The sequence below is a fragment of the Peromyscus californicus genome, unplaced genomic scaffold (genome assembly GCF_007827085.1).
Source record: "Peromyscus californicus insignis strain IS unplaced genomic scaffold, ASM782708v3 Scaffold_6__1_contigs__length_162567912, whole genome shotgun sequence".
NCBI classification, from domain to species: Eukaryota; Metazoa; Chordata; class Mammalia; order Rodentia; family Cricetidae; genus Peromyscus; species Peromyscus californicus.
The window spans coordinates 65,294,009-65,319,557 of NW_026294584.1; the positions used below are offsets into that span (position 1 = coordinate 65,294,009).

The following is a 25,549-nucleotide window of genomic DNA, read 5'->3' on the forward strand; positions in this document are numbered from 1 at the left end:
CTGCATTTTAATTGTTCCATCTTTCTTGTTCCTTTTTATTTATCTCTATGGCAAACTACTCAGGAATTTAATTTGTCAGGCTTCAAAAAGTAAATTTTGCCATTAATTTGTTTTCTTTGTATTAAGTCTACACTAGGCATGTGATTTTTCTCCCACAAAATCGAAATACATTAATGATTATCAACTACTCTTAAATAACAAAGTACAATAAATAAGATTTGCAAAGGTTTAAAATGGAAAGATGGCTGATCGCTACCATTATCTGCTGGACTGTCCTACAGATGCAGCATTTAGCTTCAAATGGTGGCACTAATGTGCATGTTTCAAGATTAGCACACCATAAGCAGATATGTCCTACCAATCAAACATGAAAGAGACATACCCACTAAATACATGGCCTGTGGAGTAGAGGTCTCTTTCACACTTATACTTTGATTCTACTTTTTATTAAAACATGGAAGACTTTGTAAAAATTGTGACGAAAACTACAAAGCGCCCACTTTCTGACACAGCTGCAACACTGATGGCATGGGTCTTGAATCAATAATGGAGGCAGCGTCTGAGTAGAGCAACCCCTGGCCCACAACTGCTACTGAAGCCAGGGTCAGAGCCCACAGATAAAATCTGTCTGGTCATTTTCTAATCACTAATTTCCAAAATTAAAACCTAAATCTAGAGAATTATATAGATCTGCCTAAAAGAAACTTCTGCCTGAAATAATATTTAGCCAAGAACACACAGCCTAGACCAATGCTTTCTAAAAAGAGCCAAATGACTTAAGACTCAACTCTTTCAGTGACGAAGTAGAATTCTCTCTTACTTGTAAAAGACGGTAAGAGCCTGTCTGCACACTGACACTGTAAGGAAATGCTATGACTGGCAGGCAAGCGGAGACCACAGGACTAAAGTGTCCTTGAGTTGGCATGTGCTCCAGGGGCTGCACGTCATGCTCAGCTCTATTATCATGGACACAAAGCAGCTTAAGTGGGTTTACAAATTTCTACTTTTTAAAAGCACACATTAGACTATACGGTTGGAAAGATAGTTCATGTATAAAAAATGGTTTAATATTTTCTAGGTATTAAACTGTTTTTAACAAGTCACAGTTTCCTCACTAGAAGATTCAGAAGCCCAACTTGTGAATGTAGTGAGAAAAAAAAAAAGTCTATTGTTTAGGAAAGGAATGTTTCAAGTGCTTAAAAAATAAATGGCCTTTGTTTAAGAAAAGCATTTGCTTTGTTATGACCATATACACAAATGAAATACAGAATAATTTAAGAAGTACTATATTTTAAAGGTGATTTTAAAAAACTATTTATAAAGCAAAAGTTAAAAAGATTTAGGAAAGCTATCTATAAAGATATCGATTTTTAATGAACACATCTCAGTCAAATTTACCCAGTGTTCTTGACATCACAGGCAGAGCAGAGCTCAAGACTAAGATTGACACACAATTCCCAATGATCTGTGGAGAGAAAGAAAGGATGGTGAGCAGTCAAGCAGCAGGTGGCCAAGAGCCCACTCACAGCATTCTGGGAAGCCACAGTGCAGGGCAGCTACCCAGAGCACTTGGCAACTTCTGAGTGTTACTAACGGTTAGAGTAGAACTGAAACATAATGAGCCTTTCCATTTAAAGTTATTCCTATGAATTCCACAAAATACATATAATATAGGTACAAATATAAAGTCATAGAATTCTTAAATCATACACATTTTATATTATTGATGTGGTTGTTAATTTGAAAGCTTTGACTATGAAATAAAAAAGAACACCTTTGGACTTCTGACTAAATCTTAAAGGCTGATTGTTACCAAGTTCTTTTATATAATATCTACTCTGACATGTTTAACTATTATAAGATTCAGTCTTAGATTTGAAAACACTTAGATATTTCCCAAAATATCTAAACTCTAGTAATCCATTTTCTTCTGTTTACTCTTTTTTTTAAGAGGCACTGAAAACACCAATTAGTATTTACAATCACCTCAACTAGATACTGGATACTTATTGACATTAAAGAACCTGTAGCCTTATACATCTGGATGGATGGATAGATAGATATCCCACATGTGTAATATATTATAGAGGGGATTCTTTGCCATCCATACATACACACACTTTAAATAGGCTGTAAATATAGACTACATAATAAAAAGGGAAACAGGCCAGCAACTTTTAACCATTCTTCTTAGGCTGCCTGTGAGAATATTTTACAGAGACCCATTTATTACGTAAGATAATAGCCTTTATTGTTCTGCAGCCATTGACATATTATATAAAGTCAAATTAGCCTCAGACCACACTGTTTCTGAATAGAGCTCTTCCTTCTCACTTTAATTATTCAGTATTGAAATACTTTGTCTCTACTACTTGTAGCAACTAAGTTCTTCAGATTTCAAAAAAGCTCCTCAAGTACAGTTAGCACAGTCCAAGTTACTCATTAGCACTAAGTTTTCTTTAAGAAGAAAAAGAGTCCTTTCAGGAAAATTCCACAGCTAGTTACTGAGTTCTGTAGTTCTATGCATTTACAAGTGAATGGATGCAGCCCAAATTACACAGAGCACATCCTTTCCCATTCACTCGGCATTCTGAAAATCTTCCTTTGTGTGTCTGCTGCTTACAAATACCTATCAGCCCAGATGAACCACTCAGGGTGATGACTCACTAAAGCAAAAGAAGAGCCACCAGCACCTGAGGCTCCCTTACCTTTGTCATAGTTGTGTCATCCTTCTTGGGTGTAAAGTTTCCAAAAAATCTGAGGCTATAGAAACCAACAACAGAAGACACCATGAGATAGCTATGAGAATGAAGGAAAAACGCTCCAGGAGAATGCACATTTCCCAAAGTCTGAAGCCCACGGGGAAAACACAACACAACAAAAAGCCACCGAGGCTTGAGAAGGACTGACTTGCTTTTCCTTCTAGACGAGTGTCTTACTAAATTGCCACTGTCCCAGGAACTAGACAGAAACCTTGTTAACAGACATAACATTCAACTGAAGAAAGGATACAAAATCAGAATGATTTCAAGTGCAGCTCCCACAAAGCCAAAAGTGGAGAGAGAGGCGCTTCCTATCCCAGGCCCCTGCAGAAAAGACACTCCTCAGAACCAGTGACACCATTACACAAGACAGTTCCAATTGGGAACATTCAACACCTTAGAGTAACATGAATCTTCCAAAGGCTAACTGACTTCACAAACCCAGCAGCTTGTTAATAATTTCAATAGGTTCAAAAAAGAACCTGATTGACCTCAAATGTACTTTTTTTTTTTTTTTTTTTTTGGTTTTTCGAGACAGGGTTTCTCTGTGTAGCTTTGCGCCTTTCCTGGAACTCACTTGGTAGCCCAGGCTGGCCTCGAACTCACAGAGATCCGCCTGGCTCTGCCTCCCGAGTGCTGGGATTAAAGGCGTGAGCCACCACCGCCCGGCTCAAATGTACTTTTAAGTGGCTTACCAAAACGATGCCATTATGATCACTGCTATAAAATGGAACTGCTATTTGAGAAAAGCATCTTGAATGTTCCACGGAGGTTTTTTTTTTTAATAGAATAATATATAATAGTTTAGAATAGAATATAGAGCTAAACCAAGGCAGAAGCAACATATAAAAATTATGCCATAAAGCCTGCCCAATTTAAGATACACTTACAAATGTTTATCCAGTTTTCTTTTTCCAAATTTTCCTCAATAATTCAGTTACAAAGGTGTGACTGCTAGCACTTTTTAAAAAATTTAAAGTAATTTTAACACAATAAAAAGCAGAGCATAAATTTTTATAAATGTTATCCTAGTCTCAAAACCTACCTTTACTTAGACCAAACAGAATAAATAATGTTCAGATACTGATAACTGACAGCAAACATCATTCTCCACTAAAACAGGAACAATATTTTCAAAGCTTACTGATAGAGATTAAAAGATAATCTCTGAATGCACATCACCATTCCCCTGGTCATTTTAAACTACAATAGCAGAATAAAGCAAAATGCAGTCACACCAATAAAATATCAAGCAATAGATAATATCACACATTATATATACACTCTAATTTGGACATAAAGGAATAAGAATAACCACGGCAATTCCATACATGAATAAAGTGATGGCATAGGACTTACCATCTTCTGTCATTCAAGAGAACATGAACAATGCCAAAAGCAAGTGGTCAAGTTTTAGACACACTACCCCAACTTGGCACCCTAGAAAGGTCCCTTGTTGTAAGGACTGTGTTCCCTAATCCAGAGAAGAGGAGCTTCCTCCTCCCTAAAGGCAGGACCCAGAAGCAGTGGAGCATAAGATTTAAGGAGCAGCTCACCACACCCTCATGGTCCAGCATGCCCACCACTGTCCACTCCTCAGCAAATGGAAGCTAAGCTTTCACAAATTTTTATTAAATAAATGCATCCACTTTTCTCTCATTATGCTTTTTACTACTAAGACCTCCACCATGAACCCTGTGCTGGATAAGAAAAAGACCCTACTTTCTTCTCCTACAAAGGTATACTGGCCAAGATGGAAAAATGCTCTGGAATATTCACTCTCTCAAGACAGTCTAAGGGAAAATTAAAAAGAGCCCATACATTTACACAAGCATGCAGGGAGCCCTGGAGATACAAGTCACTACACTGTGCAGTAAGGAGAAGACACAAAATACACCCTGTTCTTCTGTACATTAAAGTGGGGTGAGAGTTACCAGAAGTCACAGGCGCAAAGCCCAGCTGCAGAAATAGGTGTGTCCTTGGCAGAAGGCACTCCAGTGAGGACTGCTGGGTGAAACAAGGGTGATAAAAGGTGGCAGCAGGACCCAGACACACTGATGGCTGGGAAAGTCAAGAAAATGGCTAAAGTAATTAAAAGCAGGCTATCTTCATCTCAGGTAAAAAGAAAGGAATTAAAACAGGAACTGACTTTTTTTTTTTCTATGAGAAAAAAATGGCAACATCTGGCTTAAAGAGAAATTTGACATAGTAAGGTCAGGAGGGTTTTAAAGTCACCACTACAGGGACTGGAAAAGCTGCTGACCTAGGAAAACAAAATGAACTTCAAAATGTAAATCCACTTTATATATTCAAAAGCTACCAGGTCTGATGGCCCATATCTGTAATCCCAGTACACAGGAGGTAGGAGCAGGAGGATCAGACTTTCAGCCATGTGGCTCCATAGGGAGTTTGAGGCCAGGCTGGGCTACATGAGATCCTGTACCAAAACATAAACACATACATGTGTATGTACATGCACAAGCCATGTGTACATACACAGGCATGTGCGCATGCATGCAAGTATGCACACACACACATACACACACACCACCACCACCACCACTACCACCAGCAGCAGCAGAAGAGGGGAATTTCCAAACTTTATAGACACCTAGAAAAGTGTTACAAGCTAAATATGCATCTGTAACCTCAGCACTTAGGAGGCGGGGCAAGAGCATTACAAAAGGATGGCAAAAGACAGTTTGTCAACTATAAATATTTAATGATATATACTTTCCTAATAGAACATATATTCAAATATATGCCAGAATCTAACAAAATCATCAACTTTTTTATTTGGGATTATTTTTGAGACAGGGTCTTAATGTGTAGCCCAGGCTGGCCTTAAACTCACCACTTTCAGTCTCTTAGGTGCTAGGATTGCATGCATGTACCACCATGATTAGTGGAATCATCAATCTTTAAACCAGATAAAAGTTAACTCATGAAAAAAGTCCATCTGGACTCTCCTCCAATAACCCACATTTTAAGTTTCCTAAATTTTGTGATACTTCTGACACACAATACCCTCCACTTTTTCCAATATATAACAAATTTGTTAAATCTAGATGATCTGCTCTTTATACATCACTATTTTTAACATGAATTTTCTTTAAAGAATTACAAATAAAAATTTCAGTAAAAATCAACATCAAGTCTGACATTGAAGTCTATAACCTTGATACTTGAAAAAATGCCCTAGAAACCAAAGTGTGTGTGTGTGTGTGTGTGTTTATTGTGAAAGCTCTTTATTCAGAGAAATTCATAGGGTTTGGAAAGTTTACATCCAGAAAGGTGTTTCCAGGAACTTACACAAAATATTCAGACACACATCTAGAAAGACTTTTGAATGCATTTAACTTTACCCTTGTTCCCTTTGGCATTGCAGTCTCATCAACCAGCAGACAAAGAATGTTACACGCCACCAAGAGGACCGAAATGGACTGCAACAGAGAGGGAGCTGTCAGGTCTGTTTCCAACACTGCTTTTGACAATACACATCACATGTGTCTTTCAGAATGGGGGACAGTACAGTACATACAAAACTCCAAGACAAATTCCAAACATTCTATAAATTATCATTTCAAGGTTTATGACAGAAGATAACAATATGGATGGATTTACTATGCAGACTTCTCAGTGAGAGGCCCACAGCTCCACAGACTCTACTGGGTAAGCTTTACCACAGCTCACCTTAGAAAGGAATCTCACTCCTGCAGCTTTTGGAGCGGCAGCCATGCTTTATATTCTCTTAATTCTCCTCAAGCAAAACCTGCAGTTCCTGCTGCATGATGAAGTGCAACCTGAAGGACCTACCTGACTGTCATTCATTTCTACTTTTGCTCTGCTGAATTTTTACAATCGATACAAACAGATTTTGATTCTGTTGACAAAAACCCAGTTTACTGGGAACAGCTCAGCTAAGGGAAACACTAAACAAAAGACAATGCAATTTATTTAAGGCAGCAAGTAACTTCTTACTGTTTCAAAAAGAAGTAGAACCATAACAGCAGGATACACCAAATTTCTCTCCCATGCTGAAGCCTTTTTTCGCCTCTCTATTAGAAAGAAAAACAAAATGAAATAAAAATTTCAGCAATTTCCAAAAATTCTCTCCAGGTTCATATTTGCAACATACCTCATTATATTGAAACCAGTATACATTATTTTTTGTTTTCAGAAAAACATAAATTTTCAGATACATTGTTTTTTATTTTCCTCTATAAACTATAAAAATCCATTTAAAATCAGCATACTACATTAAAAGTTCAATCCCATGAATCTTAATCAGCTTGGTAAAGACAATTTTTCTTTTAAGGAACTATATTGTTAATAAATAGCTCACTTTTAAGATGAAGAATATGTGTACTTGATACACATGCATATACTGATATAGGCAGACATTTGAGTGAATAAAGGAGTGTGAATGACAATTCCCTCTAATCTCAGGTCCCAAGGCTGAACATCTGTTTTCTAAAGACTATAAGGGAACTTTCCCTTCTGGTTGAAACAAACCACTTTACACCATAGCCATCCCATGCTATGAACACTAGGGAAGAAGAATTGAACTTGAAAACTGTCTCTAGATGTATTAGAGCAACAAGAAAAGGAAAGCAAAAGGCTGATATCGTGTGATGTAGAGGTGAGCCCTCCCTGTGGGCATCCATTCCCAGCAAGGCATTTTTCAATATGGAGTTGGCATGAGCCCAAGAATCTGAGAACTCAAGGGAAGTCAAGAGACAGTGAATGGCCTGAGCGGCTCAGCAGTTCAGAGCACCTGCTCCTCATCCAGCGTACCTAGGTTTGGTTACTAGACTCACACCGTATGGCTCACAACTACCTGCGGTCTGTGTTGATATCTGTGGCTCCTGTCATCACCAGAGGCCATGAGGATGCCTGGGGTCTAGGCTGTCATATGTGCCATGTTGGTGCCCAAAGACCATGCCATCACAGGGGTTACCACAAGCTGAATGGCCTGCACTGCCACCTGGGACAATGGAAGCATGAGGGCCTGAGCTGCAGCCCAGGGCCATGTCTGTGTCCATGGCCTTATTATAGTCAGAGTCTGTGTTGACATCCATATCATCTGTTGCAATCAAGGGCTGTGCAGATGCCTAGGAACTGGCCTGGCACCTGGGGCCATGTTGATGTCCAAGGGCTACCCTGCAGCTGGGGCAATGCTGATCTGAGTGGTCAGTGCTACCACCAAGGGTCAGGATGACATCCAGGCCCCAGCTGCTGCTAGGGACCATGTCTGGGTTCATAGTCCCTCCATAGTCAGGTCTCTGTGTTGATGTCCGTGGCCCATGTTGTCACCAAAAACAACAAGGATGCCAGAGGTCTGTGCTACCACCTGGGGCCATGTTGGAGTCTGGGGACCATGCTACTGCTGGGCCCATTCCTATCTGAGAGGCCTATGCTGCCATACTGAGCCATGATGACAACCAAGCCCAAGCTGTTGCTGATGGCCATATCTAGGTCTGTGGCCTTGATGCAGCTGGGGTCTGTGTTGATGTCTGTTGTCCAAGTTACCACAGGGGCCCATATGAACCATGTGTTGAAGTACAAGGACTGAGCTGGCCCCACCTCTCACTGGTCCAGGAAAAGCTGCCCCCTCCCGCCCCCTACCACTTCTCCTACCTGCTACCACTGGAGAGCTGAACACCCTACCTCTCCTCATCCCACCCCTTATAGGAGGCCCCCCTGTGCACTTGGGAAAGCTGGCCCCACTCCTCATCATGGGTATGGGAGAGCTAGCTCTGACCCTCACCTGAGGTGGGGTGTTCCCAGCAGCCCAGATTGACCAACTCAGCTACCACCCAGGTACACATCCAGTGCTTTGAGTTGGCACTCCCCAACATCTACCCCATCTATGCCCTGCCAGAGTGCATGAGGGACTGGCCCTGCTCCACAGCCACAGGATCTCCATAACTCAGGGCAACAGCAGGATATCTGAGAGGAGATTCAGTGAGGGTACAGCACTGATGGTGTACCAGATGTCAGAGGCCTTGAACCAGACTAATAACTCACTACACAATGAACATTTGCAAGTAAAGCTGATTAGACAAAAGAGCATACTGCATGATAGACTGCAGCTCCCAATGCCACTAAGATGAATGAAGAGGCAAGAGAGGCAGGAAAAATGGAGGAGGGAAGTGTTTTTGTTTGTTTGTGTGTTTAATTAATATTCTTATTTATATTTTTATTTTTATTATTACTTTTAAGTTTTCCTTGTGGGGAGGAACTACAAGGGTAAAGGGCAGATACAGAGGGACTGGGATGAGTGGAACTGGGGTTCATGATGTGGAATTCCAAAAGAATCAATAAAAAAATATGTTTTAAAAAAATGATAAGATAATGACCAGCAATTTTTCAAAAAATGAAATCATCAAGTCACAGCCACAGATGAAAGAAGAGAGAGAAAGGCAGGCAAGCAGGCATATACACATGTGCACAAGCACACACAAGCACACACACACACACACACAATGTTCAGGACCCTGAACTTCTGATCATGGGAAGTACAATGGCTTTGAGGGACAGTGAACAATACAAACCTAAATGGCCTCGCTTACCATCTTGAAAGTTTCTAAAACAAGATGCTAGGCAAAGGAACCAAAAAAAGCTCAGCTCATCCCCGCCCTGGAAACATAAAATGTGAGTCTGAGAAGACCAACTACCTGAAGTCTTAAGAGACAAGACTGCAGGACAAAGTAAGAACACCAAAAGTCTGTAAAGGGTCACCTCAGACATGACTTTAGTTCATGGCAAAAGACAAACATGAGGGACTAGTGCTTGACAGTTGTGTGGGTCACAAGGAGAGATGCCCCACAGTGGAGCAGGTGTCCTGGAGCAGTACTGCTCTGGCCCAGCCTAATGAGATTTCAAAGCCAGTAACTGAGTCAGTTATCTGCATTTTAAACCCAAGTTCCTTCCTCACAGGGCTGCAAAAAAAAGAAAAAAAAAATGCCAGCATCCCCAAATGTCTATTTTCCCATCAAAAACTGCCAAGCATGCAAAGCAGCATGAACTAAAAACAATGAAACAAAACCAAACATTTTTAACTTATCAAGAGCTAACAAAGATGTCACAATTCACAGGTAAAGGGATTGGAAGTATAGGGTTTCCACTGTTGTGATATACAACACTATGATCAAAAGAAACCTGGGGAGAGGGGTTTACTTCAGCTTACAGTTGTAGTCCACCATCTAAGAGAATCAGGACAGTAACTCAAGGTAGGAGTATGGAAGCAGAACTGATGCAGAGGCCACAGAGGGATGCTGCTTACTAGCTTGCTCCTCATGGCATGTTCAGCCTGCTTTCTTACACAATTCAGGACCACCTCCCCAAGGGTGGTACTATCCACAATGGGCTGAGCCCTACCACTTCAATCATTAATAAATTAAAAAAAAAAATGCCCACAGGCCAATTTTAGTAGAGCATTTTCTCAGTTTCTCTTTTTTCAAATGACTCTAGCTCTAGCTCAGCAGTTCTCAACCTGTGGGTCTCAAACGCTTTGAGGGTCGCTAAGACCATCAGAAAACACAGATATTTACATTCCAATTCATAACAGTAGCAAAATTGTAGTTACAAAGTAGAGACAAAAATAATTTTACAGTTGGGGGTCCCCACATCATGAGGAACTGTATTAAAGGGTCCCAGCATTAGAAAGGTTGAAAACACTGCTCTAGATTGACAAAATAACAGACAACCATCACAGCTCTCAGAGAGGCTACCGAGATGGCTGAGTTGGCAAAATACCTGCTGTGCAAGCAGGAAAACCTGAGTTTGATCACCAGAATCTACATGAGAAAGCCTAGTATAATGCACATGCTTGTAATCCCAAGGCTGGGGAGACAGAAACAGGAAGATTTCTGGGACTTCTGGCCAAGCAGTGTAGCCAAATCAGTGAGCTACAGATTCAATAAAAAATAGATTAATTATTAAAAATCTCAAGAACAAAGTAGAAAGCAATCAAGGAAGAAATCTGGTATCAACTTCTGGCACACAAAGGCACCCACAGGTGAGCACACACTTGAGCACACATACACACACACACACACACACACACACACACACACACACACACACACACACTTAGAGTGCTCTCATAACTATATTAGAGGAAACAGCAATTAGCAGCACGAAGATAACAGGCCCAAGCAAAACTGAAAACCAGTGTCTGAGAACAAAATAAAGCAGTAGGAGTAAAAAACGACCAGACCTGCAAAGAAAGGTTGAGATGAGTAAAACAGCAACAGAAACTATCCAAAACCAAATACAGAGAGAGTTAGCCTTGAGCTACAGCCAATCTGCAAATAACTGAAGTCCCTGAAAAGGATAACAACATAAAGAAGAAAAGAAAAATATTTGAAATTAACAGCCAAAATTTTTCAAAGTTATATGAAAAGTATAAATTCTCACATCCAAGAAACTTGATGACCCAAAGATCAAGAAAACCACATTAAGGTAGATCATAATCAAACTACCTTACATCAGTTGTAAAAAAGACATCTTAAAAGCACATTTTTTAAAATCACATTGACAGAGAGGTTTTTACATATTATTTCTCAAAAATAATGCAAGTGGGGCTAACAAGATGACTCAGTGACTAAGGGTCCCGCCACCAGCCTGACAACTCAAGTTCAATCCCCGAAGCCCACATGACGGAAAGAAAGAGGCTCGTCCTGCAAGTTGTTTGCCAACCTCCTCACTCACTCTGGCGTGTGCAGCTACACACAGGAAAAAAAATCAACTCAAGTGAAGAGACAAAAACCCAACATCTTTGAATATTAACGTATTTGAAAGTAACTTTAGGGGCTGGAGAGATGGTTCAGTGATTTAGAGCATTTGTTGTTCTTGAAGAGGACCAGCTCATTCCCCAGCTCCCACAAGGTGGTTCACAGTCGCTGGTAACTCCAGTTCTAGGGGATACACAGATAGACTTGCAGGCAAAACATTCATACATATAAAAATAAATAAGCCTAAAAAAGTAATTTCAGAGAATATATACTTACCCTCTCCCATAAGAAAGACCAGTCAATGACTGAACACAGAAAGTTTTTAACACAAACTAAACTTTCATACATTTTCATATATTTTAAGACTATTTTACAGTCTTTTAATAACTAACCAAGATCAACAAATAAATCCAAAAAAAAGTACAATACCTAATTTTGTCTTAAGGGTCTTTACATTCTCAAGTTCTTGCTCTAATTCCATTATGTTGTATTCCACTGATGAAGACAGCCCTACAAAAGCAAAAGTATTTGTAAGTGTAGCAGTGGAAGCCTTACACTGGACAGCAGGTAGACCGCTAGTTAAAATACTAAACATGTGGTAATCACTGACAGCTGGGAAGAACAAATACGGCTGTGAGTCACATAAAAGCTCACTACTTAGAGCAGCGGTTCTCAACCTATGGGTTGCAACCCCTCTGGAGATCAAACAACCCTTTCACAGGGGTCACCTAAGACCATCAGAAAACACAGATATTTACATTATGATTCATAATAGTAGAAAAATTACAGTTATGAGTAGCAGCAAAAGTAATTTTTTTGGTTGGGGGTCACCACAACATGAGGACCTATATTAAAGGTCCGTGGCATTAGGAAGGTTGAGAACCACTGATTTAGAGCATTTAAGCTCTTGATGGCTGAAAACCACATTTCTTGGAACAATGTCTTTCCTTGCTTGATCTATTATATTAATCTTTTTTTTCCCATGTGCTTACTATAGCAAGAACAAGGAGTCAAGACCTTCCGCTCTCTAGTTTGCTTCCCTAAGACGACAATTATCACCAGTCTGGCTGGTGCTTCCACAACTTTCTTCACATTCATATTTAACTTCTGTCTTAGATATGGGTTTTCTCACTCATCCAGTTTCTTAGACAAATGTCAAACCAGGCACATGAGCTGACTGTTTGTTGTTGCCTGTCAATAAACATTCCCAGCAGCTGAGTATGCAGACCACAATCTGGATGTGCTACAACTTCACTCAGCATTACTTCATTTGTCAGTATCTGGTGAACATTCACATGTCCAGTTCATTTGCTTCTATTATCTTTGTGAGACAGATTTCCAAACTTCAGAATGGTGGGCCATTTACAGTTTTAAAAGCTTTTTCAAGTTTATAGCTCCCAAATGTTTTTATGTACTATAATAATTCAAATTATTTAGCTTTTGAAAATCCCTATTTTCAAAATGCCTATATCCTCACTAGCACTGGATGTGGCCAACTGTTGAACTTTTGCGCATCTTCCTAAACGCATCAGATCCCATCTCATGTTTCTCACATGGATTTGCTCCACTCCTACGTTCTACTTGTCTCTCCAATGGTCTATGCACAGTATCTTTCTGTTCCTTCTGCTTGCTCTCTTAAATCCTGAAACAGATAAATTTCAAATGTGCCACGTTAGGTTTGCTCTACTGTTAAGGGATTGTTTTCATCATGAATGTGCATTTAGTTGCTGAGGGTCTGTCTCCCTCATTATATCTCTAAGACTGTTACATTTTTCTTATAAAACATACTTTATCATTTCATATCATTTTCTTAAATGTTCTGCAACCTAAAATCTTTTTTGAGAACTTTTTTATTGTTCTTGTTGTTTCGAGACAGGGTTTCTCTGTGTAGTTTTGTTGCCTGTCCTGGATCTCGCTCTGTAGACCAGGTTGGCCTCGAATTCACAGAGATCCGCCTGGCTCTGCCTCCCCGAGTGCTGGGATTAAAGGTGTGCGCCACCATTGCCCAGCCTTTTTTGAGAACTTTTAAGTTTACTTCTTTTTTTGAATTTTACTTGCCTCGCATTTGTGTGTGTGTGTGTGTGTGTGTGTGTGTGTGTGTGTGTGTGTGTGTGTGTGTTTCCCTGTAGTCATTATCTAGCTAAATCTTATTTGAAGTTTAATCTCTATCAGTTTAGAATTCATTAGTAGCTGGTAGGTGGTAGCACATACCTTTAATCCCAGCACTTGGGAGACAGAAGCAGGCGGATCTCTGTGAGTTCAAGGCCAGCCTGGTCTACAAAGTGAGTTCCAGGACAGCCAGAGCTGTTACACAGAGAAACCCTGTCTGGGAAAAAAATTTCATTTGTAATAAGCAAATGAACTTGACTCCCTACTTAAAATAGCAAAGCAGTTCACAGGATAGGCCAACAGAAAACTTTCCAGTAAAGGCTAGCCCTGGATAATACATATACAAGCAAAACTAAATGGACTCAGAAGGTTATATATGCATTTGTGCATAAGTGTATGTACTTACATGTAATAATAATAATAATTAAAGAAGATATCATAAATTTGGGAGGGTGGAGGAGTTGAAGGGGGAGATAGAAAGGACCAGTTGATGTAGATGCAATGCTCATGTATGAAATTCTCAAAAATAAATAAAACTATTAATTAAAAAAAAAAGAGCATATACAAGCAAGCAGAGAAGCCCTAGTGTCAGGAATCGTGTTACAGCAGTATGAGGAAGAGAGAAAGCCCTGAACGAATGAAGTCTTGAGTGACTGTGTGTTGTTGATATGGGTACAGCCATGTCAAGGACCACAAAGCCTCAGAGCCATGGGAAAATGAATGGCAAGGCCTTCCTTCCTGGTCCAAGTTCAAATGTTGATTATGAATGCAGAAAAATGTCCACCATAGCATTCCCCCCTCAGCAGCCTGAAGACTGCTATCCTACAGAGACATTCCTACTCAGATTAACTAAACCTGCCTCCTTGTCCAGCTATATACAATAACCCTGCCTCCCTATTCAACTCAATATAATAAACACACTGAGTTTTTTACTTGCTTTGGTTTCCCCATCAGAGAGACCAGTTCAACAGAATCCAATTTCTTTCTGTGTCTGTCTTTTCTTCATTGAAACTTAGAAATAAGAAAACAGGCCAGAGTGTCAACAATAAGTAAAGTATAAGAGGTAAGAATGTCAGAGACCCCGTTAGCCAGACTTGTCTCTGGAGCCTTGATGAACACAGCCCAACAGGGAAAAGCCAACCGAATCAGTCACTAGACTCCAGAATGAAAGCTTAGGAGTGCTTCCTTCCTCAGCTAGGAAAGGTGAGAGGGAAAAGGAAAACTGCAAAGCTTTGGCTTTATCGGAGAGAAGGCAAGCAGGACCTGTTCTTCCATAGCCAACTCACCTATTCCATTCAGTAAAATACAGTACCTGCATTCAGAATACTCAGTACATCAGCTTTCCACACATTTGTCTTCGTTTTCTGTGAATTTTAAACATTTTATCCTTACCAGAATGAAGTGTGCACAAAGCTCAGTGTCAAGCATTTACTTGGACTTGTTTCAATGCCTGCTTCTGCATAATGCCCCCTCACTAAGGGGTGTTTTGCTGATTCTTCACACCTCATGGTGGCCAGGAAGCAGAGAGAGAGGAGAGAACCAAAGACAGAATAACCTTTCAAGGACATGTCTCCAGCTTCTTGAAGCTAAGAGCTACTTTCTAATGCGGTGTTTCTCAACCTGTGGGTCACAACCCTTTTACAGGGGTCACCTAAGTTCATCTGAAAACACAGATATTTACATTATGATTCATAACAGTAGCAAAATTACAGTTATGAAGTAGCAAGAAAAATAATTTTACGGTTGGGGGTCACCACAACACGAGGAACTGTATTAAGGGGTCACAGCATTAGGAAGGTTGAGAACACGCTCTAATGTTTGCAGCATCCTGCAAACTAGCACCACCAGCTGGAGCCTTTAATCATGCGTCTACAGCTTCAGCACAGGTTTTGGGAAGTCTGCAGCAGTTCTCAGTCTTACCCCATGAATGTCTCCTCGTCAATGACACTGTAAACTGTGCAGGATCTTTGTTCCTAGTGTTCTTGCTGTGAATACATGTCTGTGCAGTGTTGAAAACATGGTGAGCATTTTCAATCCCCAAATCCACATGTCAGATCAGAACAATTTCTTAATCCTGTCATAGATTTTGTATATTTTTTCTCTTAGCCCTATCTGGAAGAATGTCTTGTTAACTAGAGGCTGGCTCTACTGAAAAGCTCTCTAAAATTCTTACCTCTTATATTTTACTTATTTTTGTCATTCTGGCTTTTTTTTTTTTTTTCTAAGTTTCAAGAACACCTGTCCCAGGTGATAGAGCTTTGACCTTTCTCATGAAAATGGCCTTCTTGTCCATCTCAGGGTATGAGGAGTGGTTCATCCTTCCTCCATGCACCCCATATCCACATGCCCATGCCTGCTTGTGTTCACATGAGAGGCTTTCCTCAGTCACCAGTCTTGGTTGTTTGTGTTTTAAGAACGAAGCGATGAGAAATAAATGCTTGTTTGAACTTCAGAAAAGATGAGTTTCACTCATAAGAATCCAGTGATTCCCTACTGCTAGAGCTGCAGAGCTTTCCTCCTGGGCAGGTTCCTGAAAAGAACCCTCCTGACCTCCTTGTCAAATACAGTTCAGCTGTACAAGTAGAGAAGGATGGAGCCTATGTATTTTGTCTGTAAGCACTCCCACCCTTCTGAGATGGACAAGAGGCACGGGCCTGGTACCTTGGATGGAAGCAAAGAATGTGGAGATTAAGTCACTTCATGGCAGTTTTTCAACAAGCTCTCCCTTTCTTAGTTCATACTTCCTGAGTTGGTGGTGCCACTTTGTGACTTTGGGGGATTCTAAGGTATAAATCAGCATAGGTGACTTAGGAATGGGCTTCTTTTGTTATGTTAAACTGGCTAATTCCAACATTTTCCTGCCTGCTAAATTCCAAACTTTTATTGTGGTTTTTCTCCTTGGAATTTTCTGTCCTCTTAGGTTTATGATTCTCTGAAACTCACTGTTCTCATCTGTGGATTTACATGTACCTATCAGGATGCTTTCCACTAGGTCACAAAACTCTAAGTAGCTTAAAGTAAGGAAGCAGTTTCACATAATCAGAATTTAGGAGACAGCAAGCCTCCATGTGGTTTTCCAGTAGCTCAACAGAGATGTCAAGGGACTAAACTGGGCCTCCCACAAGCTAGACTGGTGTGTGAGGAGTGGGGCTTTGCCCTGTAGGCAGGACAAACCAATGTGTGGACTATTTATCTCCCTGGCCTTTATTTCTTCTTTTCCTTCTTTCCCCAGCTACAAGGACTTTTGTTGATTCTTTCCTCAGGTTCACGGGTACTTCAGTGCTTACCTTCTCTTTTGTAGTTCTCCTCCTGGGATAGATTTTTTTCATTATAATATCAGTATAAACAGCCTTAGCCTACAGCCTGCTTTTATGTATAGAGTACTGTGTCAAGGTAAAAACTCTCACCACCATGTTAGCTAATCATTTCCTTACTGCTTCTCACCCTTTCCTCCAAATACTCGTCTTGCTGACATATTATTTCAAGATGAATGCTACACTCTTCCTTCAGTGTGAAGTTAGAATAGTGTCTGGCAAAAAAGCAGTTCTCAATGTAGAGATGTGAAATGAGTACATAAACACTGCTTTTTTGCCCTAATCAATAAGTAACATCTTGGGGAATGTATGTGTAATCCTTTACAACTGCATACATTATTTAGTGGCCTGTAGCAAGTTGCATGTGCTAAGTTTGATGCTGAACTATATTAAAAATATTTTTATTAAAAAATAATTATTCATGTAATATATTCTGATAATAATTTCCACTGCCCCAACTCCTCCCAGCTCCACCCCACCTACTTCACCCTCCTAATTATTTTTTCTTTCCTTTCTTTTTCTCTCTCTTTAGAAAACAAACAGGCAAACAAAAATCAAATCAGAATTTTGTTGTTGTTTATTCAAGACAGGGTTTCTCTTTGTAGCCCTGACTGTCCTGAAACTCACTCTGTAGACCAGGCTGGCCTCAAACTCAGAGATCCACCTGCCTCTGCCTCTCAAGTGCTGGGACTAAAGATGTGAATCACCACTCTGGCTAGAATATTTTTTAAAGAAAGAAAAAAACACAAGAAACATATACACACAAACAAAACCCATAAAAAAAAGAAACCATTATATACAAGCAAATGAGCAGTAAGACAAAAAAAAAAATGTCCAAACAAAGCAATATGAGACAAAAGTCTACAAAAATACCATTGAGTTCATTTTTGGTTTGGTTTGGTTTGGTTTGATGGCCATTTACTACTGGGCCTGGGGCCTTTCTAGCCTTAAGTGTGGTTAATATACCCAATGAGACTCTGTTGGAGAAAACCAATTTTTCTTTGTAAGTGGTTTGTCAATTGGAGACAGTTCCTTGGTTAGGATGGGAGTTTGTTCTACTTTCTCCTCTCAGTGCTGGGACCCTGGCTGGCTTGAACCTGTGCAGGCCCTGTGTATACTGCTACAGTCTCTGTGGGTTCATACGTGCATCAGTCCTGTTGTGTCTGGAAGACACTGTTTCCTTGGAGTCAGCCACCACCTCTGGCTCTTACAATCTTTCCACCTCCTCTTTTACAGTTTCCTGGGCCCTGAGGGGAGGAGGAGTTTGATGAAGACATCCCACTTAGAACTAAGCATTCCAAAATCCCTCACTCTGCACATTGTTCAGTTGTGGGTTACTGTGGTAGTACCCATCTAACTTTCGATGGTGGCTGAGCAAGACACTACTGTATGAGTATAGCAGAATGTATACATAGGAGTCATTTTATTGCTATGTTCCTTTAGCAGGACAATAGTATTTGGTTTTCCCCTAAGCCCATGGCCTATCAAGTCTCATGTTCCTGGCTACCCGAGCAGTGTCAGGCATGGGTTCTAACTCCTGGAGTGGGCCTTAAATCCAACCAGAGTGGTTGGTTACTCCCACAATGTTTGTGCCACTATTGCACTAACACAGTATGCAGGTAGGTCACTGTTGTAGATTGCAGAGTTCATAGTTGGATTGGTGGTTACCATTTTCCTCTAGTAGCATGGAAAGTACCTTCTAGTACCATATACACTAGGGTGAAGGCTCTAGTTAGGCACCAGCTCAACTTCTTTGTTGCACTCTCTTCTGTAAATAATTTTTCACATCATTTCTGGAAGTCAAATTCTTAGAGGATAAATTATCTTTTAAATCCCTGTTCAGGGTCAGAAGCATAGAGCACTGACATGACAGGTATGGATGTCCATGTGGCAGTCTCTCTCCTATGACCCTCTCTGGCTTTGAATCTGCATTCAAGTCTCAGCTTGATAAATTTTTCCTGCTATTTACCATCTTTTCCCACTTGTTATTTTCTCTCCATCTAGATATGTGCTTGCATTATACCTCACCTGTAGTCAATATTTATTATTTCATGTGATTTCCTTCTCCTATATTCTGATCTGTGATTCACAAGAGCTTTTCCATTACACTTGTGCTTCCATTGTCTTTTCCATTCTTTAGCCATCCTCCTTTAGTTTTACACTGAGTCCACCAGGTACCCTGTATGCCTGTATAATATGAAGACCAACACATTCACAAGTTCTAGGGATTAGGACTGGGCATCTTTGGGTAAGCATTATTCCATCTATCTTAAGGGATATTTTTTATTTGCTTTTATTTTCTTTAAGCCCTGGGTAGTTTTGTTTTCTAATACATCTCCTTGGCCCATCTTGTTACTTTTGGAAGTCAGGAACAAATTCTGTCTTGACTCTCCAATTAAGTATTAAGTAGGTCTCACTTGTCAGGTTATCCTCTTCTTCACTGGCCCTACACAAGTGCCCCTGCTTCTGTTTTCTGTCTTCACTGTGGCTTCCTTTACACCTAATTAAGTCAGGTGGTCCTTCATAAAGCTGGAAAGTCACCAGCTCTTGGTCTTGGGGATTAAAGGGCAAGTAGCCAGAAGAAGAAGGCTAACCTGAGTAGTAGGGCAAACAGTGACCATTCTCAAGCAAAGGTCCAAAGGAGTGCTGGACCACATAGGTATCACTGTGGAGATTGAAAGCCCCTCTTTTGTAAGCCCCTAGAAAAGTCACAGATCCTCAGTCCCCCAGTTGTCCCCCTCTCATTTCTGCCCATCTCTAGAGACAGCGATCCAGTGCCACATGTTAGTCAAAAGTTCCATGTTGTTTCCAGAGTGCCTTGGCATCATTATTTTATTCATTAATATCCAACTTATATTTTTACAAGAGTAGGGCTAAATATAGCACAGAGATACTCATGCATTGTGAACTAGAGCTACTACAGTTTGACTACAAATTTAGTTTTGAGGTTCTGGCAACTAAACCATAAAGGAAACACTTAGGTTACAAAGTTAGTGGGCATCTCCACAGGAAAGAGGACTTGCAGAGGACAGCACAGCAAGATTGTCAAGTATCTTTAAATCAAAATGCAAAATATCTAACAGTGATATTTCACTTCCAGTAGTCAGTTTGAGGCTTGGAGAATAACCAGTGAACATTCTGAACTTTGAAAGAGAATAGCTACCAGGACAATGTTCCTGGTGTCTATATGAAATTAAGTAAAGAGACTAGTAGCATACCTTGTGGTATATCTGCAGAGCTCAATACAAATGTCTATAACACTGAATGCATGCTTCTTCAAAGAAAAATAGCTGAAGTGATATTTTTTTAAATTCTACTCTGTGTGTATGGGTGTCCCCCCCCACACATGTATGTCTGTGTACCACATGCATGCAGTGCCCTCTCAGAGGCCAGAAGAGGGTGTCAGACTCCCTGTAACTGGAATTACGGATGGTTGTAAGCTGTTGTGTGGGTGCTGGGAATTAAACCCAGATCCTCTGGTAGAGCAATCAGTGAGCCATCTCTCCAACCCCTTGAAGTCACATTTCTGATATGTGCTATTATTTTAGGTGGCCCAACTACAAACACAAAAGAGGTAATTGGTAAGCACTATTTTTCACATAAAAAAATCAAGAAAACATTCCTACTATCCTCAGATAAGTCACCTGAAATAATAGTTTTCCAGGACACTTCCCTTCCTTCATTACATGGTAATATATTAATAGCCAAGCAAAAAGTAAGCTTTGTGGGACAGAGGCCTTCACTATAAATGGTAACACTGACTAGTAGGAGGACTTATGACATATTGTAAACAAACACTCAACTATTATGTAAATTTAAGTTGCATCAAAAATGAAAATATCCTAAAAACTATATTATCATTATTTTATTTCAAAACAAAACTAAAATGTTCAGTGTCAGCATTGTCTAGTCAATAAGTCAAATTGTAGACAAAAACCTGTTTGGACAAGTCCTGAAAAATAAAAAGGGATTCTCCAAGAAAACCACAAAGCAGCTCATTTAAGGTCAATTTCACGGTATTATTCTGTTTTTCTTCCAGTCCCGACATAAGATTTCACTACCTCAAAGGAAATTGTAAGAGTATCTATTTGCATTCCCCCCAGGTGATTGGCAGTTCAACACCAATTAGTTCAAAATTACACTGTTACTAGCATGCAATAAAAACAACACCTTTCATCTTCCTTACACAGGTAAGAATACCTTCAGAGCCAATAACTTTGATCAAATGAGTATTTTTGATCCTGCCCCACCCATGTCTTTGGATTCAGGAAAACTAATAGCTGAAGGCATTCTTCCCAGCTTTATTCTTAAGCTGAAGAACTGGTGTGGTACTGAAAATATTTTGCTCCCAAGTTAACAGAATTTCCCAAACTTCAGCATTTCTTCAGTAACTGAACTGCCCTTATACTTTTTCCAATGCATAAAATAGTCTCAATATGTAAGATAACTTCAGATGTTCAAGGGCAGATATTATTTAATTTAAAATATACAGTGTATTTTAAAAGAAATATACATTTCAACTTTGGCATGTACATAATTCAAATAGCTTGATGAAATAAAATTATTTCCACAAATAATTCTGTACCTTAAATAGTTCATGGTACTAAACTTGGTCTCCTGTAAATATTATTTGGAAGTAGCAATCTCCAGCATAAACAGATTTTCTTCTTTATTTTTTAATTTAGCAAAAAAGGGGTAGATTAGAAAATCTGATCCAAGTAACTACAAAATTTTAATTGCTTACAACTTTAAATTTGACCAGCAATCCCATCTCCAAGAATGGGAGATTTTTCAAGTTCTGATATTATTTCAAGTAACTTGGGCAGAAAATCAACTGTTCAAGCCCAAGGCTCCTAATGGTTCACAGAGCAAAAGAACTGTCCCCAGAGATACCACACTCCACAAACCCAATGAATGAGGCACCTGGAAGCTGAAGCCTCATGTCCAAGTCTCCAGTCCATCTGTTTTTGTGTAACACTGAGGGTGTCTATAGAGGAAACACAGGGACACACATACAAGCCCCATTTCTACGTCTACTCCATTCATATTTATTAACATTATAATTTCTATTGGCTTCTGACATCACCTGACTATAACTATGAACCTGGTGTTCTAAGACTTCTGATAACCAATACAACTATGGACATGCAAACAAACATACTTTCACTATTAGTAACTACAATCAAAGGCAAAAATATTAAAACAACCAGTTTTAGGAATATTATAGAATGTCAGATATAATCAAAATAATGACTTGGTCCTTTTCTATTTCAGATACAAGCACTATAGATCAAGATTTTAAGACCACCCTTTATCCTTCATATTTGATTCTACCATTAGTAACGCTATCATTCACACAGACTGTGGTTGAAAGGGAACTGACACATACTAAATACACATTCCATGTTTTAAAATGTGAATTTTATAATACAACTTTTCTTATAAATTCCATAGACTATGACACATGGTCCACACTCTTCTGATTTGTTTTCCAAAGCTGTCCTCCTTACTAGCATTTTAGTTTATATTTCCCATCGTCCCTCATTTCCTCTTGTAGCAAATAATTTGTTTGGACTACATTGTATTGTCATGAAAGTGACTAACGGGCCCAAGAAGCCAAATAAATTATGGTATCTGTCACTGTTTCATCCCTATGTATAAAAATGCTTTTTGCAGATATAAAATCAGGTCTAGACTGTCTGACTGTGCCCAGACACTTTGCATAGGAACCCAGAGTTCAAGTCCAAGATATTTTCCCTATAGTGGCATATGTGTGTATGTGTCTATGTATATGCAGAGGCAAACAGATACAGTAACCTATACACAGTCTACTATAGTACTCTACATATGGTATATATATCCCTATTCAAAGAAGGTATTCTTTATTCAGTGATTGTGTGTGTGTGTGTGTGTGTGTGTGTGTGTGTGGTATTCTACATGAATCAAGTATTCTTAGTGTGTGGAATGGTTCTGATTGTTCAGATTCTGTGGCAACCACCTCACTCCCAACACACACAATTCTTCAAATGATCACTGCTAGAGCCTCGAAGAATTCCCTAGGACAAAGCCAAGAAATCTTTTGTGTTTGCCATATGAATGATGTTAGATAAGCAGCAGCACAACTGCCTGCAGTCCTGCTAGAAACACAGGCAAAACCTGACAGAAGGCTCCATGGAAAAGCAGCCGCAGATACATCCCAACTCAGTATCTTCACAAAACTCTGAAACTCAACTTCTAAATGGCAAGAATCAAATACTGACAATGACACATAGACTGGCTGAGAAGTCACCAGGGTCCAGGAAGAGGCTACACAGGTATGTCTTGTTACTTTCAGTCCCTTTATTTTTCGTGTCCAAAGGTATTAAAACCTAGAAAAAGCTGCTACCTCTTCTGTGCCCTAAGAATAAAGAGCTAATGCAAGTTTCAGTGAGAAAGGCTTTTTAAAAAGATTGGAATCAAGAGGCTGGAGACAGCTCAGTGGTAGAGTGCTTGCCTAGCATGTACAAGGAAGGCCCAATGTTCAATCTCCAGCACTGAAAAAAAAATTAGAATCAAGCAAGCAAGAAATTGCTACCAAAAAATTACATACAAATTTTTATCACGAAGATGAAAATAGTACCTAACAGAATTGAATTATAGTTCAAAGACTATAATATTTTAAAATAAATTACCTTAAAAGAACTGTGAAGGTTTTGAACTCAAACAACAAAAATAATTTCTTTTCATTATAGAACTTCTAAAGTTACCCAGTACACCCATGGGCTATATACATACAAAAGCTAATTATTTCAATTAATGCTGCTGCATTACTTAAACATTTAAGTATGTTAATGATATATGTATCCTCTTAACACTGGGGAAGAATTATGAAAGATTTTCTACCTGATTACTGTAATGGACTTTCTGTCAGGCTCCTCTGCAGGAGTTCTGGGAGCAAACAGTTCTGGTTGCTCAGAGTTTGTAGATGCAACGGCAGGGAAACCACCTCCTTTCCACCTACCCAAACTCAGCCGTTTGCTGTGGCCCAGTGTCACCCTTCCTAAACCTGTTCACTGGAATTCTCACTGAATTCCACTTCCCTGGCCTGCCTTCTTAAAGCTCTGCCTTGTTCTTTGGTTTGTTTTGTTTTGTTTTTATCTATCCAGTGAGGCAAGGAACACCCATGGGATATAAATGTTCTATACACAGCGGAGACAAACACTTACAAAGTTCCCTGCCCTAAGAGGCTCTGTCCAGTGTGGAGAGACAGGCATGCCAGAGAGTGAAAGGACTGTAGAGAAATAAAGAAGGTGAGAGGAAGCAGTATGCAGTGGAGGTGGACTTGAGGGTGTGTGACTGATACTGGCTGCATTCAGGAAAAACATGGCAAGTCCTGCAAGAGGAGCTTTGAGATCAATACCTAGGACACAGAAGGAAAGTCACTTCTGTGTCACAGTTGCATGTCTTGTCAGACCAGTTGTTACTGTGACCAGGGCTCACAGCTGGGTAAGATCGATGAAGACTTTTCTTTTCAGTAGCTTGCATAGCACCTCCCTGCACTACAAAAGCTAGCCAGTAGAGATGAAACTTGCAGGTCTGAACCAGCTTGGTTTCTGGATGTCTGTACTATCTTCAGCAACTGGGCCTCACTGTGACGTTCAGGAGGGTAACCAAGAGACTTGACAACAGACTGTAATGTTTAGGGGTCTACGGGACTTCACCAGCCAACAACTCACAAAGAGATAACCCAACCTGGCACTGGGTCTTTTGTTAGCCTATACTATTTAGGAGGAGAATTATTGCACATTACAGGATAGCCCCATTTAAACTTTTTATACATGGGTATGTATGTATCACATGTTTTCTCTTATTTGCGGATGTTAGCTTTGAATCTTCAACATCCATAAATGAGAGAAAATGTGATATTTGTCCTTCTGAGTCTGGGTTACCTCACTCAGAATGACTGTTTCCAGCTCCACCTATTTATCTGTGAATGTCATAATTTCATTTTTCTTAACAACTCAACAGCATTCCATTGTGTAAATGAATCACATTTTCATAAGCCATTCATCAGTTGATGGATATCTAGGTAGTTTCTATTTCCTGGTTATTATCAATAGAGCAGCAGTGAACATTGATGAGTAAGTATCTCTATAGTAAGACAGAGTCCTTTGGATATGTGTTCAAGGGTGATATAGCTGGATCATGTGGCAGACCTACTCTCATCTTTTTGAGGAATGTCCACACTTATTTATATAGTGGCTGCACCAGTTTGTATTCCCCCAGGAGTGAATAAGTGCTTCTCCCTGCATCTTTGCCAGCACTTGTCCTCATTATCAACCGTGGTCTTCATATAGTACACTAACTAGTAATACTCCTCTAAGACTTTGTACCTCTGAGCATCATCTATTCTTTCTCCCACTCCTCCTTTTCCAGCCTCTGATAGCCCCACTGAAACATCAGCATCCAGCCTACAAGCTGGGTCTTATGCTGTCAGTCAGAGTGGAGGACCTATAGTTTCTAGGAGCACCAGAGGCCTAAGAGAGGGTAGTCTGTTAGGTCAGTGGAGGCAGAACTTAAAGAGATACGATCTGTGTCCCAGGGCATTCACCATGCATAGTGTTCCCTCGGGGAGCCAGACACA

The 25,549-nt window shown here is 39.9% G+C and overlaps 1 protein-coding gene and 1 long non-coding RNA gene across 5 annotated transcripts in view; one reads left to right on the forward strand and one right to left on the reverse strand.

Moving 5' to 3' along the window:
* Positions 1-25,549, reverse strand: part of Lmbr1 (limb development membrane protein 1) — a 157,851-nt gene that overhangs the window by 53,092 nt on the left and 79,210 nt on the right. For all 4 annotated transcript variants that reach the window (XR_008214310.1, XR_008214312.1, XR_008214311.1 and 1 more), the window contains 6 exons: positions 11,933-12,013; positions 6,744-6,820; positions 6,128-6,205; positions 3,013-3,086; positions 2,709-2,799; positions 1,399-1,465 (listed from right to left, as the gene is read on the reverse strand). Coding sequence is in view for 1 of the 4 variants with exons in the window: in XM_052720102.1 (XP_052576062.1) it covers positions 1,399-1,465; positions 2,709-2,799; positions 3,013-3,086; positions 6,128-6,205; positions 6,744-6,820; positions 11,933-12,013 (468 nt within the window). In the remaining 3 variants the exon portion in view is untranslated. The remainder of the gene's footprint in view (positions 1-1,398; positions 1,466-2,708; positions 2,800-3,012; positions 3,087-6,127; positions 6,206-6,743; positions 6,821-11,932; positions 12,014-25,549) is intronic.
* Positions 12,020-17,769, forward strand: LOC128098720 (uncharacterized). Its single transcript, XR_008214313.1, has 2 exons — positions 12,020-13,431; positions 13,797-17,769. It is a non-coding gene; the product is annotated as an uncharacterized LOC128098720 (long non-coding RNA).